The 19,007-nt window shown below is 39.4% G+C and overlaps 3 protein-coding genes across 3 annotated transcripts in view; all 3 read right to left on the reverse strand.

Annotated features, from left to right (window-relative positions):
* anxa5a (annexin A5a) overlaps positions 1-2,564 on the reverse strand; it is a 17,324-nt gene extending 14,760 nt beyond the window's left edge. Inside the window, exon 1 of the mRNA XM_087170259.1 lies at positions 2,356-2,564. The gene's annotated coding sequence lies outside the window, so the exon portion shown is untranslated. The remainder of the gene's footprint in view (positions 1-2,355) is intronic.
* Positions 2,565-11,067: 8,503 nt separating this feature from the next.
* On the reverse strand, positions 11,068-15,241 carry ccna2 (cyclin A2). Its single transcript, XM_023393582.2, has 8 exons — positions 14,658-15,241; positions 13,465-13,726; positions 13,211-13,317; positions 12,798-13,021; positions 12,495-12,699; positions 12,212-12,325; positions 11,697-11,830; positions 11,068-11,572 (listed from the first exon to the last, which is right to left on the reverse strand). Exons 1-8 carry the CDS (start codon positions 14,871-14,873, stop codon positions 11,521-11,523), a joined length of 1,314 nt encoding a protein of 437 aa, XP_023249350.1. The 5' UTR covers positions 14,874-15,241; the 3' UTR covers positions 11,068-11,520.
* A 1,162-nt stretch (positions 15,242-16,403) lies between these two features.
* bbs7 (Bardet-Biedl syndrome 7) overlaps positions 16,404-19,007 on the reverse strand; it is a 6,350-nt gene continuing 3,746 nt past the window's right edge. Inside the window, exons 9-15 of the mRNA XM_087170257.1 lie at positions 18,986-19,006; positions 18,559-18,698; positions 17,904-18,068; positions 17,602-17,711; positions 17,398-17,501; positions 16,957-17,080; positions 16,404-16,801 (exon numbers count right to left, since the gene is read on the reverse strand). Of these exons, the coding sequence (XP_087026383.1) occupies positions 16,668-16,801; positions 16,957-17,080; positions 17,398-17,501; positions 17,602-17,711; positions 17,904-18,068; positions 18,559-18,698; positions 18,986-19,006 (798 nt within the window). The 3' untranslated portion in view covers positions 16,404-16,667. The remainder of the gene's footprint in view (positions 16,802-16,956; positions 17,081-17,397; positions 17,502-17,601; positions 17,712-17,903; positions 18,069-18,558; positions 18,699-18,985; position 19,007) is intronic.

A 19,007-nucleotide genomic window follows, 5' to 3' on the forward strand; every position in this document is an offset into this window, starting at 1 on the left:
CCCCGCCTCCCGATCAAGGTTTCTGTTTATTATTTCTTGTGTTTGTCATCTGTTTTCACACACAGACTAGCTTGTGTGTGTTATGATGTACTATTCAAGAGAACAACCTCTTCCGCCAACATGAGGATGTTTACCCTGAAGTGTCACAGTCTGCGTGCATCGTGAGTTTTCATTTGACACCGCTGCAGTAAAATCACTCACTGGATAATTTTAAACTCCCATTCATTACTCGGATGTGAATCAGCACTTATTGTTCATTTAATTTCCTGTCTCTTATTAAAACATTTACCATTCTTCTTCGACAGAGCCACACTGTCAGCGTGGCTCTCTCCACACTGATCTTGTGGCTCTGTGGATGGTAATGTTAATCAGCCCAACACTTCCACGTCCAAAATGAAATATCTTTACAACAATTGGATGGACTGGTGGATTCAAATTTTATACAGACATTCATGCTCCCCAGAGGATGAATCCCAACGACTTTTCATCTAGTGCCACCAGCAGGTCAAAGCCGGCGAAATATCCCGGTTTAACTTTTTATCTACTGCCACCATTCACCAACAACTATGACGTCGACTGTCATGAGAGCTGGTGCAGATATTCATGGTTTTTACTTTGACCAAGCTTTGGTTGTGACCATATACCTGCAAAACTAATGACACTCACTTTGTGTTCAGTGCTAATTGGCTAATGTTAGCACGCTGGGAGGGTAAATTAAGATGGTGAATGTGATAAATATTGCACCTGTGTTAAACATCAGCATGTTAGCATTTAGCTGTGCCTAATGCCACGATCACCTAACATGGGATGGCCGGTAAATACGGTCGAGATTCCCCCATTAACAACTCGTGAGCGAGCGTTCGCGTCGTCTGACGACTCAAGACAGAAAATACTGCACATTGACAAAATACTGTAACATTATATCCTTTAAATGTGGGTTTAATAACACTGAGCAACAGTCTTTGGCAGATGAGAGGAATCTATATTTGTTGTGTTTTCAGGCACTTCTGTATTATTAAGTACAAAGTCTGATATACCGTCACCGTCACTGTTGTGATTATGATTTGATGTAAACGCTGTCTGGGAAACTGGAGCACTAATACTTGCTACACAAAGCTTTTATTCATAGTTCCTAAAAAAAACTTTTAGAACATAGAAGCTTTTCAGCAACATCAAAGATAATCCAAACTCCTTAAATAGATTATTGCTCGTGGTTTAAAGTCTGTTCTTTCAGTGTGTAACAGTAATTCCTGTTTTCTTGACTCTCACAATCAGCAGTGTCATTAAAACTTGCACTAATCAACAAATGTGAAGTGAGCCTAATGAACAGAATGGAGGCCTCTTAAAATCAGTGGTTAAAGCCAATGTTGATCTCAAAATCTTCTTTCTTCAACTTTTCAGAAAGTACAGCAGTAAGTGCCATGGGGAGCATTGTCTCCCAGCTGTCCTTTAATGAAATTGTAACCCGGTGGGGAAACAATAGGCACTCGTACCTGTAGTTTCCATTCACATGGTAATACAATACGGTACAAATTAGACCACCGTCATCAACTGAAAACTGAGTTCTTGCCATCGCTTTACTCCTTAAATCAACTTATCCTCATCAGACAGTCTCAGGTCTCTCAACAAGCTGGAGAGGATAAAATCAAATCAAGGATATCAAATGAAGCTGCACCCTCTCCTTTCCTGCCACTGAGTGAGTGTGCTGCAGGAGTTGTACTAATGTTTTACTAATGAGTGCATCTTCTCAGAGAGTACTTTCTGTGAATTAACGACTGTCTAGGAGTCAGAGTATCTGCACACATCAAGTCTTCACAGCAAGTGCAAAGAAGGAAAGTGGAAAAAACACGGGTTCGGTGTGATGAAAATTCAGTTACACTTATAGAAAATAAAAGTTCAGGGTTGCATGCAAATCGGGGGGGGGGGTTGTGCCAACAGCTATTTGTGACGTGCATTGTTTAGGACTGATCATGCGGTGCGGGTTTCACTGGGACTTGAAAAGGCAGTGACCTTTCAAGAGTCGAGACACACTTCATCACACAAACATATTGGTTAGTTCTGGTGCGGTGGCTAAAAGACACGGGCTCCTAATTTGAACTATTTTGTACAACACAGAAACACAATTCTCACAGGATTTATCATATTTTGAGGACGTTTCATTTAGTAGAAAATCAGACGGTGAAAGAAAACACTCACCATCTTTTTTGCTGATTGAGGACAAGCGTTGTAAACATTGTAGAGAGATTAAACAGATTAAAAATTCTTATTAAAAAAATTCACCCGCATTAGTATGAAATTGTGCAAAATTCTGAATCAACGTAAAGGAATAAGAGAGTAATTAGTTTTTGTTCTTACCACCAGGTGTGTGTCTTTGTTCTCCTCACAGGTGATCTGTGGCTCGGGTGGAAGCTTTATATTTACTGCCCCCTAAAACTAGAAGTCCTCCTGGCACTTCTTGCCGCTGCGGTGTCACAAGGGAAAGCTGACAGGACACACTTCCTCATCCGCATGCAGTGTCATCTTACACTCGCTGTCAGTCAAAGCGGGGGTCATGACCTCAGGTATCCAGTTGCCTTTGTGTGACCTTAAAAAGAGTGACAAGGGTTAAAACTTTTCTCCTCATGTAAAGTGACCACAGGACATCAGATTACAGTTTTTTTTATTGTTGGTGGATGTCCTTGTTCGTGATTGTATGATATTTCCCAGCAGTGTTTCTCTCATATTAAATTACAGTTAATGAAAAAATTTTTCCGCAAAAGGTTAACGATCATCCCCCAAAGTTTTAGATTAGGTTTTCTTTCTTTGCAGATGATAATTCTGGATCAGAATGAACTGTACAGATGAAAAAATAAAACTCAAAGGGCACACACACCCCACCCCCGGTCACATTCTGTTATCTCTGCTAGCATTCAACACTGCTGTGGAGCCTTTTCCATTTTACTGAAATGCTCAATTCAATATGTAAAAAATAACATATAGGATGTATATTTGAGTGGTGGAAAAAAGGTGGGATCCAGATATCTATAGACCAATCATCAGGAAGTATGGACAGAGGGCGCCACCCACCCACGCACAGCTCTAATGGCAACACTGCCATAAGGGGTAGAAGTATCATTACATATATTGTGTATAATACTGTATATAAGATGCTCCGCTGCAAATATTTTAATTGCCAAATATTTTGAGACAAATAAACAACATACACGGCTCTATCTCTGTCTGCTGTCAACCTCACCTGCTGCTTCTGCCCTCATGTTGGCTGCTGTCCTTCTCCTCCTCCCCTACATCTCTCTCTTCATCAGCTTCTCTTGCTGCTTCTGCTGTCACTGGCTGCAGCCTGCAAATATATATCAAACAAACTAGTCAGATATCACACTGGTCTGACTGTTCAGCTTTCCCATGAGTTTTCACAAGTCTCTCTAGGTACTCTCTGTTTTGCCCCCTTGGTCCCTGAAGACCCAGGCCCTAACACAGCACTGTTTCTGCCATCACCTTGGTTGTAAATGATATTGTCAATGCTTTGCATGAGAGAAAAGCACTGTGCTACCATCTTTGGGAACCTCTCCAAGGCATTAGATTACAATTTATCATTTTATGCTTTTACATAAATGAAGTAATGTTGGTTTTAGTTCAAGTGCTTGCGCTTGGTTGCAGAGTTTTCACCGATAACTAAAGACGTTCCACAAGATTCAGTTCTGGGTTTCAGTTCACCTCTAACTAACTGCCATGCACATTTATACACTGATCAATAACAATATATATTGTATTGCCGCCTCTGTTCACTTCACTGTGGAACATCTGCAACACTCCTTTAACGTTCTCCACACTGTACTTAATTATCCTAAACTCATATTGAATGCACATAAAACCAAGTTTATGCTGTTCCCTAAAAGGAAGAGGTATTGGTTGCAAGAAAGGTTTATGTCGTTTTTCTTTCTGTTCTAGATTATAGTGATGTGATTAATCAGCATGCCTCTGCTTCCACTCTTAGACCCTTATCACTCTGGCCTTAGGTTTATCACTAGTGCTGCTTACAGTAGCTCTACTCATCATTGCATACTCTGTGGAAAGGTTGGGTGGTCTTCTCTATCTGAAACACGTGATATAGGCATTTGTATCTGTTTATCTACAACGCTCTTGTTGGAAAGCTGCCAGTACCTCTACGCTGGACCGGTGTTCTGGACCGTATCAAACTCGGTCTAATGAATTCCACGTCCCACATGCCTCCACTGACTTTGGCAGATCTGCTTTTAGCTTCGATGCTCTATGCCACCTGGAATTCTTTAAAAAAGCGTCCTATAAACCCTTTGGTAACCCTCGGTCGGTTTAAATTCATGATTACACACGATTTAAACTGATTTGTCTTCTGTATCCGTTTCCTATGTTTTAACTTATTGTATTAATATATGGTTGTTTTAATTACTCAACATCATTGATTTCTCTAGTTTAAATAAAAGCAATATATGTATTGCCTTTATACATACATATACACTGTTTTATATGATATATTGGATTATTATTAGATTCATTCACGTTTAAACGTCATTTTGCTGTTGTATTTGCTTAAGGTGGAGCTACTTTAATTCATATACTGTTTTATATATATATATAAATCAATGCATCGTAGTTTAAAAGCTTGTCATATGTTTTATTTGTTAAGTCTGTAAACAATATTTCTCTAGAAGGAGCTCAAGTATTTTAGTAAATGTACTATGTTCATTTTCATCACTGAGGCTCTTTTGTGAACAAATGTCTTGATGTGAGTGTGATTGTTAGTTCAATGTGATGAATCAGTCTGTGAGAGAGGTTGTCCTTCTTTTCAAATAATAAATCATTGTTGTCTTAATCTAAGATGTAATTTTTAATTAGGTGCTCCTTCCCTTTTGCTCTCCATCACTCACTTTGTGTTCCATGCTCTACATTTCTGAGGACGACATGTTTTTCAGCTTAGTTAATCAGAGGTAAATGTGCGGTATGGCAAACAGGAGACAAACAGGAGATGCTTGATGCCTGATAGGAGCAGAGGGATCGGCAGAGGGATCAGCCGAGCGAAGCACCAAGGCGCAGCTCACATATCATCAGTGCTGTCCTCATCCCTGCAAACCTTAATTAAAGTGAGCACTTGTGAGAGGATGAGAGTTTGAACAGCGTCTCAGATGTGATCCAGTTTCAGAAGCTCGCTGTTTCATCTCGCAGCCTCCCATCCTGATGTGGAGCCAATTTCCTTTAATCGCAAATAAACAAGTGTACTGGCAGCTAATAACAAATTTATCAGATTAAAGGGGGAGATATTTATCCAGCATCAAGCCGGAGCATGCTGAATGGATCACGTAATGCTTTGGATATTCAATATCACAAATCAAAATTACAAATCTAATATATTTCTTTGGGAATTTGATTAAGAATTTGATTATGCTTCAGTTACTTGAGATAATGTATGTCACTGCTTCCCTACTATAAAGAATGAACTTTTAATCTCAAAATAAAGTTTGTTTTATATGAAGAAAGCAACAGCTATGAAGTGCATCTAAATTATATAAACCAAGTTGGTAAGGCTGCAAACTGCTGACTGTCACTCTCACTTCTTGCTATCATCCCTGAGTTGTCATTTTCAAAAGTGAATCAGCGTGAGCTTTTCATTCATGAGCAGATCGCTGAGGGACAGCCTGGTATACCGAGCCGCGGACAGCTCAATTTGTCAGGTGCTGACTGACAGACAATAACCTCTGTCATCAATCAAAGGGCCTCCCCAGCCACCGCTGATCGGCTCTGTTTGTTATCTTCCTCTGCGCCGAGGGAAGGTGTTATCAAGCGCTGAGAGCTCCATTTCAACAAATATTACCTGCCTTCATGGGCCTTTTGAGACTGTCCACAAAAATCACACCTTAATGTCGTAGACAGTTTGAGAATAACATCTACCTTTTTTTATTGGGTAACTGGTCATGGCTCTGATATAAACAACCATGTGGCTTTAGACTGAAATTCAGAGTGGAACTATACAATCGTCCCACTGTGGACATCACATTCAGGTGGGAAATTAATTTCAAGTTTAGCAACACCTAATGTCAGATTACACTACTACAAAACATAACTGATGAAATTAGGTGGCAATATCAGCAAGTAAGCAGTTAGTAATTGGAGTCAGTAAGGATGTTAGCTTGCCTAAATGCCCAATAGCCACTTTAGATTAGTTTTCAGTAAGGAACAAATATACAACCTGTGTGTGAAGGTAGAGTCGTAACCAGATTAAACCACCACATAATGGTTTAAATTTAGGAAAATATACTTTGCTGTTTTTGCTGAGAGTTACATGAGACGATTGATAGGCCTGTCACAACCGCTGCAGGAAGCTAGCAGGTGATTCACTTCGCTTAGCATAAAGACTGGAAACAAGGGGAAACAGCTAGCTACTCATTCACATGTCATTTGGACACAGATAATTTGCTCTCTATGAAAGAGATTTAATGCAGTTTTGAAAATTACAGATGGGTTTAAAAGTCTGAGGCTAGTTTTCCATTCACTTGAATGGAGTCCACTGTATCTCAAATGCTGACTATGCTGCTCAAAGCTTCCTAAATCCACCAGTTACCATGACTACAGCAGTACATAAGAAGTTGACTGAATTGTAGTCTTCACGCCACGATAAGCTAATCATCTCCTGTTTTTACCTTCATATTTAACATACAAATATGAGAGAATCAATCTTCAGTCCTTGGCAAGAAAGCGAATAAGCGTATATCTCAAACTGTTAAGCTATTCCTTGATTATTTTATACTTCAGTGGTGCATATTCCCACAATAAATACATTTGCAATTACTTAAATTACCACAAAACCTAACAACTTAATGTACAAATATCTGGTTGCCTGTTGGAAATTCCAGTCTTGGCTATAGTATAGCCCTTTATAAAATACTGAATAAAAATGGACTTTTAATTTGAAGTGTGTACTGCATACTGCCAAAAACAAAAAAAGGGTTTATATCAAAGATGATAAGCAGCACTTTATGCTATAGGTCGATATGACAATCAGCAACTTTAGAAAACATCCTTTTTAAAGCATCATTAAATCTTTTCACAGAGAGCAAATGATCCGTGTCCAAATTACATGTGACTGACTAGAGAAATGTCGTATTTCGAATATATCAATGACAAACTGTATTAACAAAAAGAAACGCAATTTAAAACTAAATATTTCCAGCATAAAATGTTAATATAGCTACTTCACAGTTAATCGCCTATGTAAACTGATTTCCCCCAAATGTTCAAAACAGCCATCAAAAGAATACCTACTCCATAAAATTTTATTTTCTTGTCTTGCTCAGAGGCGTAGTTTACTTTGATTTATATTTTAGTATCTCCAAGCTCCTCTCTGCTGGCCTCACTCTAAAAGATCTCTCACCACATCACTCCTATCAGGATTTCTATTTATCTCTGCAAGATCTGCACAATCTGCAGAGGGAACCCGGCTGAATTGCAAAGGGCACTGCCCTGACTCTTTTCATGTTTAAGTTATAGGTAGGGTTTTTTTGCTTTTTGTCTTAACTTGCATGCATGCTGCATTCAAAGACATTATGGCTCTGTGTTTATTTAGGGGGGGGGGGGCAGGATGAAAATGAGGCCACAGATGACAGAGCATTGCCAGAGGGCAGTGGGAGGCCCAAATGGCAGAGGTGGAAAAAAAACAAAAACATGCAGTTAATGGGAGCTATGATTAATCTACAGTTCTCTTGCTGAAGGCAGCAGGAAAACAAAGTTTGAAATGACCTGTGTGCAAACCTGTTGAGGTAGAATCTCTGGATTGTGAAGTATTTTCAGACAGACCATTAATAGTGTCTGAGACAAATATGACAAATATTCTGAGAGCTAGACGAGGAGAAAGATACCACTGTCATTGCTGTGAACTGAATATGAAGCTAGCAGCAGTCAGTTAGCTTAGCTTAGCTTAGCTTAGCACAAAGGCTGGAAACTTGGGGAACAGCTAGCCTGGCTCTGTTCGAAGGGAACAAATTTTTTATTTTTTATTTTTGCACAGATTAAACTAAAGTGATATTAGGTGTTAGTCAGTGAGCTTTAGAGATGCTGCTTGTTGGATTTTGTTACCTTTGGATGAAGCCATGCTAGCTGTTTCCCACTGTTTTCAGCCGTCATGCTAATCTAAGCTAACTGGACCGCTGGTTGCAGATATATATTGAATGGACATGAGATACAGATCTAACTCTTGGCTGAAAAAACACACAAAAAAGATGTCTTCAAAATAATCAGCTAAGTGTATTAGGGCCTATATAAAACAACTAATTTTAATGTTTTGGTTAAAGCAAATGGTTTCTTCCCCTGCAGACACATTACAGTGTTTACACCCTTTGATTAATATTAACAATGCAGAGGCAACACATAGAAGCACTCCGTCTAAACCTTACGTGTAAGGAAATCAGCTGTCAAGGTGTAATTAACATGCTCCCCTCAGGGCTGAGAGGCTATTGATTCCTCTCAGAGTATTCAATCAAACACAGCCTGGCCACCTGTGACTGATGATTGAAGAGGGGAAAAAACCAAAACACATTAAGACTTAGATTAACCAAGTCACACTGAACAAAAAGTGCGATCTCTCCAGCTTCAACAAACACCCCTGCCTGTGTTGTGCGACCGCTTGTAAATACCTGAGAAATACCAAACAGTATTAAGCATGTGGGGCTCTTGCAGTTGATATTAGCCTTTTGCCTCAAGAGCCTCATTTATATTGTCCCCTGACATGGACACAGGACTTGAGAAACCAGGCGGCGGCATATCCTCAATATTCCTCTTTCCAATTCTCCAATGAGATGAGAGAAGTGCAAATTGCCCCCCTGAATGCATTGCTTTAATCATCATGAATCAAGATGCAGATTTAATCTTGGTTTATGCTTTTACTCGGCAATTTAGATGTTTGAGTTTGGCTGTGTAAATTAACCTGAGAGATGAAAAGACGTAGCTCCAACAGTATTTTTTAATTACTAAAAAGAACATAGATAAGACAACTCGTTTTATGCTTGTCTGAGGAAGATGGTGCTGGAGCAACATGTAAAGCTGTTAAAAGAATAGACAGCGGTTTCTATAAATAACAACATGAGTTTTTATTATGTTGTGAGGGAATATAAGCACTTGCGTCCATAACAAACAATTGTTTAAAGTCATTTTCTTACATGAATCTGCAAAGGCACACTCAAGCACTCCAGCAAGCCTCAGTCCTGTGTTTCAGCAGGTTTGTCCCGTTTTTTTCTTTTCACAACACGTGCTGAAACCTCTGTTCAAAGCAAGGCTGTCTGAAAGAGCGGACGGGCTGCAGCACGGATTTCGCCACCGAGTTCCTGAGCTGCTTGAAGAGCATCCAGAGAAGAAGCATCATGAGTACGAGGAGCCCGAGGAGCATCCCCACATACAAGCTCAAGTTCCAGCCCCAACCAAGTGGCAGGGGCAGCGAGGTGGACGCCACCAGAAATTTTCTGGGGGCAGGCATGAGGTTAGGAAGCAACCCACCCTCTTCTTGGATCTTCTCAGGGGTTAGACAGATGCTGTGCTGTTTCTACAGGAGCCATTGTTCAAGCAGGTATCCAACTGGTGTGGTTATGTTATAGAATTCCCATCAGCTTCCATGGTTTAATCCTCCAGTCAGACACAAGCGTGTGCTGTCAGTGACAAAGTAAACCTGTTGGAGAGTGTGTGCATGGTCTTGGAGCCGTCCATTCTCCTGAGATGAAATGGTGGAAATCTTTTCTGCAGCTGGGTTCTGCTTCTCCTTCCCTGTCAGACTCCTCGCACAAAGCCAGCCTCCCAATTTATCATGAGGGGGGGCGGGGGAGAGCAAGAGATGCCGTCAACGCCATTGGCTGCCTTCACTTCACTTTCACAGGGAAAAAAAACAAATCACTGCTGAATGAGTAGAAAACGTCAATCCCATTGTCATTTACTGAGTGATAAACGTGCAGACAAAAAAGGGGCAAGCTTTGTTTGACAGACGTTTATATACATTTATTACTAGTGGCTTTAACAATTCATAGCATCACATAAGGTTGTGTGAATTATACAACTGCTGAGATGTCAATCAAGAATCTTTAAAGTCTCTAAGTTATCTTTAAAGTTTAATTTTTACCCATTTCAGTATTTTGTTTTACTTGTTCCAGTTTCCCCTCAAACACCCTTGAATTATTTTTACTTCTGGTCGTCTTTCATTTGTTTTATTAAATTTTTTCTCTTCCCCTTTCATCTGTGAATTTGTTGGATTCACCTAGCAAAAACTAATGCAGTCTAATACAATAAAGCCTCTAAATCCAGGAGTTATGTTCAGTCTGAAGCTGTTCCGGGTCTGTATAATTTTAGAGGCTGCTTTGGTGTTTGTGGTGCTGTTAAACTGACTTGAGGGTACGCAAAATAGAAACCCATCATGCAACACTGTTCAACGGCACCTCAAACTACAGCATCTAAAGTTATTGTTCAAGTTAAATACACACCTCAACTTAAATTACAACCCTCAAGAAGGTAGCATTTATTGCATGGTGGTTTTAGTTACATGTTCCTAAACCAAAAAAAAAAAAAAAAAAAAAAGCCCAAAAATATGTGGAGATGCACGAGTGCCATCTAAAGCCTCATAACTTACACTTGAGAGCAAGTTACAGCCCAAGGATTCAACTCACTTTCAGTTTAGCCAGCTTACCATTAAAGCCACATGCCATGTAATTAGTATGGTGAGGGGCTGAAGATCAATAAGCCATCACAGGCTTTAAATTAACAAAGCTGAACCAGTCAAGCCCACTTTGACCCCGTCTAGAGAAGTCACATGTACACCCATTTAAAAACTAGTCTTCTAGACTGCATCATAATAAAAGTTTCCAGGTCATCAGAAGAAATAGTTGGAGGTCCAAAACTGGTCCTCTGCTGCCCCCGTGAGGACAATGTGATCATAAAGATGTAGAAATGAAGTCTTACTTTAAATGAAGTTTTTTTTATTTACAAGAGCCATATTTTACAGTGCAGAAGATGCCTTGAACAGCTGTGAACTCCCAAGGCATTAATGTAATGAGACAGCTGACTCCATGACAGACAAATGGTGTTTAATCTGCATCTCAGGAGGCCAAATATTTGACAGTTACACCTCGAGGTGCAACAAGCAACAATTAACTGCTTAGAACAAACTCAACACGAGTGGAAAAAAAATATATAAAAAAAAAAAGATTGAGTTTGAATACATTTACAGGTCTGATGAGTAGGTGACACTGCAGATCAAAGCATCGTGTTACAGCATGGCAATAAAGACCTCTACATTTTGTCTGATTAAAAGTCAACATTAAAACTGCTTGATTAACCAACACAACTGTAGCATCTGGCTTGAATGTCAGGATCGAGTATATAAAAATACCATTTTTAAAAAAAACTCTAAACATTTAGCACTACTCCAAGAAGAGCAGGCCATGTTATTTGAAACTGGCACATCATTTAAAAAATGTTTTAAAAAAACTGGGGTTGCAACTACATGGACAAGGGAAGGGGTCAGTTCAACAGCAACTTGGTTGGCACATCGATGCAGGAAACATTATGGTACCTAGGAAACAGACAAAAACAGTGTTTAGGTCAGTTATACAGTACATTAAGTCCAAGTAAAGCCACCAGTAAGATTAACACAAAGTCATCAAATCCTATGTCAAGTTTACAAGTAGTGTACTTACTTGGGGCCCTTGTACTTTTCCTGGACAGACTGCTGAGCATGCTGAGCAGCATTGAGGTATATTCGGTGCAGATCCTCAACACATGGCATCAGATCCTCCAGGGAGTAGCCAGACATCTCTGTCAAGGACTTGGGCTGAGGAAGAGATAACCGAGTCATCTTGGATGTTTGAACACACGACAGAAACCCACCTCTCTACCCCCCCACTCAGGGGGAAATACTGGTTTCAACAGTACAAGATGAAAGTTTATCCAATAAAATACCCAAAGCAACCCTGTTTTTATGGCCATGACACTAATCATCAACTTTAGAGAAGTGATAAGTTGAAATGTGAATTTTGGGTTCTGTGACCACAGTAATAGCTCCATTTGTTTGTCAGAACAAACAAGCTATGGAAGACAAAACTAATTTACAGTCATGAACAATGTCGAGCAGAAAATCTTCTCATTTGAAGATTTACTTTGAGTGCCATCATCTACTGAATTATATGGCCTTACTATTCTACCCAGAACTCACCCATGAGCCACCAGTCACTGTGTTGTTGGCCAGGATGTAGGCTGCAGCAGCCGTCTGTGATGGCAGGTACTTCAAGAAGGGATCTGAATCAATCAGACTGAGCTCCCCAAGGTACTGAGGGGGGGAAAAAAAAATAAATAAATAAAAGACTGAGCTTCATGCAATTTATGCAGATACATTACACTAAACAGAGTCTTTGGTTAAGAAGATTGGATTTATCTGCTGTCATGGCCAGAGGTGCTGATCACAGCCAGTTGTATAAAAGTAATAACTGCATGCTTACCATTGCCAAACTCTCAACCTGTTTGTTCACAGACTGATGGAGGAAGTACTGGGTGAGAAACTGGCTGATGGTTGGTGCTGCCAGATCAAAGGAGAGCACTTTAAGCACCAAATGCTCCATTCTTAACACTTGCTTCTTGGTGTAGGTGTCATCTGTGATGTAAACGAACTCTGCCACCTCAGGGGGGTAGATTTCTTCAAATTTCCTGCATTTGATCATTAAAGGAATCGCATTACAAAAGATGAAAAGCCTGTCTTAGACACTCATTTTGTAATCTGAACACATTTTAAAATGGACACATACGAAGCCAGCAGCATAGCAGCAGTCCCAACGAGCTGAAGCTTCCCCCTCAGGACGGACATTGAAGAGAGGAACCGATCAATGTAGTTTACGGCCAGATAAAGTGTCTCGTTCTGCAGCTTGTACTCTTCGCCAACCTCAACCAGCCAGTCCACCAGGATGGCCCTCATACTGTTGGTGATGTCTGGTTGCTTTTTCATGTAGCCTGCTTTAGGCCTGGTTTTTACCTATAAACAACAACACTGTTAGAAAAAGCCATGTGCAGACAAGTTCAGATAAGCTACATTTCAAAAAAGGTCTAATGACAAACTTGGCATAACCCTACCAAGACACAGATCTGAAGTTTAGACCTGCAACCTCAGGTCTAAACTGCATCAGATCAGGATACAGTGGTATTTGCACTTAAAATATCTCACCTCCATTTCCCTCAGGTACGTGTGGATTTCAGCAGCATATTCTGGGACCTCGTTTACATTGACAGGTTTCTCCTCCCCCTCAACCACAGACATGTCCATGGGAGAGTCTGATCAAAGAAAAAGTTACATTTAGTGCACAGACTGACAAACCAAATCTGGATGGTCAGTTTCTATGAACATATTTTGATATGAATTTCTGAAATACAAGGATTTTAGTAAAAAAAAAAAATAAAAAAAATAAATTGACAACCCACCAAAGCTGACATCCATCGCTGATGGAATGTCAATGGTGGCGAGGGGTTGCCTAAGCCGTGCCACAGCATTGTTGACGGTCAGTGGAGAGTCTTCAGCGATGGGCTTTGCTTTGACAGCTTCAACCACCTGCTGTGGTTTCTTGGCACATGCACCATCAGGCTCATCCACATGGATCTGGAAAGAGGGCTGCTTGGCAGAGGGCTTCTCAAAGCAGCTTTTGGTAAAATCTTCATTTTTACAAGACAAGGACTGTGATGATTCCTGGAAGTGAAAAAAGGAGGTCAGTTTAGATTTAATGTCCCAGTAGGAATTTATGCAGCATAATAACATAAGACAAGTGACAACAAAGTGCAGGTGCTACAAGCTACAGAATATAATAGTTAAGAAAATCCACAACAATAAGCATGGTGATATGAGAGGCATGTCTTGTATTAACAGGGGTATTTATTCCACAAGAGATAAATCGAAAACTTGAATCTGTTTTCAGAGATCGAAGTCTTAAAATGTCAGCACTTTCAGATCTAGAACAGATAACTGTATAAATAACCAATTCACAAGTAAAAAAAAAATAATAATCTACAGCATTTCATGCGAGAATTTGATGCTTTTTGTCATGCGTGGCCATAGACTGAGCATCTTTGGGTGTTGGAGGGACAAACAGGACATTTGAATACGTTGCCTTAGGGGTTGGGCAAATTATTATTATTATTTTTTTTTTAAAAAAGGGCATTTAACCATTTCATACAAACATTTTATAGAATAACCAGTAGATTTTGCATCTAAAATCGTTACTTGCAGCCCCAGTTAGACATGACACTTTGTTACCGTGAGTATGGCGGGATGACCCCTTTTAAATACAATAAACCGTTAAAGGCAGCAATACAAGTAAATAGTATAGCACTAATGTGATATTAAAATGGCGGACAACCTGGATATAAGAGGTAGCGGTAGCTACATATAAAAATAACTTCGGATTTTTAAAAATAAAAAAATATAAAGGTTAAGTGGCAGCAAAGCCACTGTATCTAGACATAAGTGCAATATCAACTGGTCTGGTGATAACCGAAAAAAAAATGTTGCCTCCAAAACCTACAACGGCACCTCATTGTGACAACAGTTACTACAGTCAGCATTAGCCAACACTAGCTGGAGGCTAAACGAGCTACTTAGCATCATCGTTATCCAAACCAACCTGCTTAGTGCCGCGCTGATTCTGGGTTTTGCTCCTCTGGTTGTTCTGCAGGGCTCCCAGGACTGTTCTGGTGGCCGCTTGTTTCGGTGGAAGGTTTTCTTGATTTTCGTTTGCAGCAGTTCGGGCTTTCAAGGAGCCCCTCAATCTTGACAGCATATTTTCTTGGTTGTGATGCTCGCTAGCCGCGCTTCCCTGTCCTCGGTTAGTTCCTGACATATTCCCCCTGTCTTTCTAACTACTTTGCTGCACTTGTTGTGTGCTTTTTGCTTGTTTAAAAAAAAAATATATATATAAGTCTAAACGACTTGCAAGAGATCACTTAAGGTTAAATGGAGACTAGCAATAGCTGCTACCTTGCTGAGGAAGGTTTTGGAAACGTTCACAATCAAATCTAAGCTGTTGAGATGGCAACGGCACCTAGAAGTGCAGTGATACAAACTAAACACCCACAGCCGGCGGATCAATATCTACAATGTGGGTTAAAAATGTGATTTCAAGTCGCCATACTCGTACAAGTTTCGCAATAACCACCAACCTGCAAATAAGGGCAGCTGCTAGCCGTGGTCCATTCACACAGAGATACTGCTTTCTCTCAGTTCAAGTAGCCCGCGAGGATTGAAACTGACCAATCACAGGCCACACAGGTAGTGACGTACGAGATGTACGGGAACTGGAGGGGTTCAATTCGCCTAATTATAAATTCAAAACCGGTTTGAGTTTGATAGTAGCGCATGTGCACATCAATACAAACACATGGTTAGTGTAAGTTGATTTACTTCTATCTACCCAGTGGAGGACGAAGTACTCAGACTAAGTAGAAGTAACAATACCACACTAGAGAAATACTCTGTTATATAAATTCTGCGTTCACATTTCAACTTAAGTAAAAGTGCTGGCATCAACATATACTTTTTCAGAATTTAACAGTTTCACAATAATGTAGATTTTCTTGTCAACCATATATAACAGGGGACTGGAAATGTCTCATTTCATATCAAATTCTACTTTATATGTATATAACACGGATTTAATTATATGAGAAAAAACAATCGGCTAAAGAATAGGAAATGAAATGAATTGCCATGGAGATATTTATTTAATAAGTTAGTAGTATGGTGTCATATGTTGGTTGTTATCTGGTGTGTTTTTGTTGCAGAGCATTGACTGAACATGTTTGTAATTATTTGTTGTTGTGGTTGTGCTATGTTGTTGCTGAGTTGGAGGGGATAGGGAGAAATCTACAGAGATCTATAGCACAGAGGAACACGTTATGTCAGGCACTGGATACTCAAGCAGCACCTACTAGCAGGATAAATCCATTGTTTGTTTTTGTCTTTTCAAGGAATTTGGTGACAGTAAAATAAATATAGCCTATCACCAGACTTATCATTTAATGCTACAGCTGGAAAAGATTGTAATAACTTTATATACTACTGGGTCGATTAATCTATTATATCCCATAATAATTTATTTGTTGGTTATATTAATGTGAAACAACATAATAACAATAAAGTAAGGAGATAAAAAAGATACAACATTTCCCTCTGAAATGAGGAGTATGAAGTATCAGCCTCTTGAATGATGAATCTTACATTGGTTACAAATAAGTTATAATTTTGAGGGGGAATTCACAGTCTACTGATACAAAACATACATGATGTACTTTTCACTGGCTTATATTTGGTGACTGAAATTTAAAACCTCAACCCAAACAACTATTTAAAAGAAGATACTGCAACATCTGGGAAAACTTGTAGTGGTTTATTAATCACCACCCTTGTTTTTAAATGCTATCAAAATACATTATAAATATCTAATCATTGTACACCATAGTTTACAATACATAGAACAAACATTATCTAAATGATAGTATGACAACATGACATTGTGACACTTTTAGCAACTATCATAAAACAAAACATCTGTATTTACAATACAAAAATAGCATAAATCAAGACCCTCAAAGACAAGTAAATAAATAGGCCTACGTATCCTCTAAACTGTATGACATCATGCCTCATTGAAAAAGTCTAACAGAGAATTTAAGTCATAATTATCGAGTATCTCCAATAATGAGGACACCTTGGTTTTCACATTCTGGCCTTTGAACTTGAATTTGTCGATGAAGAGGTCTGTGATCATTCCTACAGGAAAGAAGAAGAAACAAACAAAAAAATATTAGTTACAAGCAACCAACAATCTTAATTCTTAACTTAAAAACTACTCAATAGGCTCTAGATGAGAGAGCTGGTGAACTTCAATGATAATGTTAAAAGTTAAAAGTGACTAAATGCTTTACCATAAAGCCTCTCGAGGTGTGCTGGCTGCTTCTTGTACTCCTCGAGAAGATTAGCAGATTCATCCAAGATATTACGATACTCTGGGATGAGGAAGTCAGCGTTCCCCTCGTGAACCTGAAGCTCCTGCCAATCAGAGAGGAAGTGGTGGTCAGTCAGGTAAGGGATAAACATAAGCATCTCCAGTGGGTGAATGTGAGAGGACTTGTTGCTTCAACCAAACATGGGCTTGACTGCTGTATGTGATCGCATTAAAAGGTCCCATATTTTACACTTTCCATTCTGACTCTGAAGCCCTGACCTAAGTTTACTGAGGTTTGTCTAGTTATCTGCAGAAAAAAAGAAACACTAGACTCGCAGAGCATGGCACCAGCTGCTGTTCAAGTCTGTCAGAGTGGATTTCTACTGTAGGATGGTGCATTTAATATTTCACCAACACTTACTTTAAGAGCATCAATAAGCTGAACTTTTTTAGCCAGCAACAACTGGCACTCCAGCTTTGGATGGATCATTTTCAGGGTGTGGCTCACAGAGTCATCATTGTTATCTGGAAGATAAATAATCAAGCAAAAGGGCAATATGAGCAATATTTAATCTATCAATATTTGAATGAAATACACACTGAAATAAAGTAACAATGCACCTACCATATGAAATGTTGAGATTGATTTTCTTCTTGGTAGCTTCTTTAGACAGGACATCACTTAGTATGGAGATGGTAGAGATGTTGTCTGACCTGAAGTGACCCTCTCCTTTGCTAAAATTAGATGCACAGAAAAAAACAGGTTAAAAAGTAAATATATAACACAAATCACCACTGAACATTTAAATGAAATGTGAAAACAATATGTAAAGCATAAACAAAACATTTCTAAAGCTCAGTTATCTCATACGTTCTACACATTTATATGCAATGCTTGTGTCTTTCTACTGTGTGCTTAGTGTTTACCAGTAGTTGGCTTCAAGCTGTGTGCCAAGGAAAGTGTTATGGAAATAAAAAGTGATGCTCTCTCCTGCTGGTGTTTTCTCAGGCACCTCTGGCAAACAGAAGACAACCCAGGAGTGGATCTCTGCAAAACTGAACTGTCCCACCAGACTGAGCCTGTTCATGGGTCTGTAAGACAGAGAGAGGTAAGAGACTGACAAAGACATTTATCATGGGTAAAAAAAACTTGAAAGATAACTTATATGGTACCACTATGGCATTACAATGAAATTAAAAAGCAGCTCTCTGAAACCTTTCATTATTAAATTAATCTTTCAACTGGTCCAGAATTTGGTGTGAGACCTTGAAAAGTTTTAGCTTCTTTAATAAAATGTTATGATTACATACCCATTTTTAGTTTAACATCATCCTGGATTAGTTGTTTTTATTATAAATATTTCTCTTTAGCCTCTAAATCCAGCCTGAATCCACCATTCCAGTAACTTAACAGTCAGAACGAATTACCATTTCATGTCACTTCAATCATTCTGAACAAATCAGTGACGTTGAAAGTGTTTGGAAACTGATTTGGGGCATCGAACTATCCAAACTTGTGTTTTGAAATGATGTGCATCTTCTTATAAAAACCCAAATTTTCATCAGACATTGAAGTCTTCACCTGTCTTGGTCTATGCTGTGTGTGCGCTGGTGGAGTGACAGTGGTTTGATCTGGTACTGGCGGACCTGGCAGGTCTTGGGTTGCAGTCTGGGGGTAACGTAGGCCTGGAGGGTGCCATATTGTCCCTCAATGGACCTCACCTATGAAAATAGTTTATTATAGATTTCCACAGTGTCACATACCGCAAATAGTTAAAGCAAGTCAACTAAAGTCAATTAAATATACAGCATCATCAGGAAGGTTTCTAATGTGATTATTGCTACAGAGGTGGGGCAATTAGTTTAATACACAGCTGAGCACTGTCTGTCCCATCAAGGCACACAATGACACAAAAGAAGGCCCACTATGACATTGCATTATAATTGCATAGAGGTTAAGAAATCCCAACTTCAGTAAGTAAAAGAAAATGTTTAGATGCACTTGTTACCTTGAGCTCAAGTCTGGTAGTG

Source organism: Seriola lalandi, unplaced genomic scaffold (genome assembly GCF_002814215.2).
Source record: "Seriola lalandi dorsalis isolate HSWRI2012SDOR001 ecotype SW California unplaced genomic scaffold, Sedor1 jcf7180002054940, whole genome shotgun sequence".
Taxonomy (NCBI): Eukaryota; Metazoa; Chordata; class Actinopteri; order Carangiformes; family Carangidae; genus Seriola; species Seriola lalandi.

Bases quoted from the DNA above. Each gene is read 5' to 3' on its own strand.
- ccna2 (XM_023393582.2), bottom strand. From the start codon at position 14,873: ATGTCAGGAACTAACCGAGGACAGGGAAGCGCGGCTAGCGAGCATCAC. The intron at 13,022-13,210 runs GTGAGATATTTT...TGTTGTTTATAG, and splicing joins CGTACCTGAGGGAAATGGAG to GTAAAAACCAGGCCTAAAGC. The intron at 11,831-12,211 runs GTGAGTTCTGGG...TCTCTTCCTCAG, and splicing joins CAGTGACTGGTGGCTCATGG to CCCAAGTCCTTGACAGAGAT.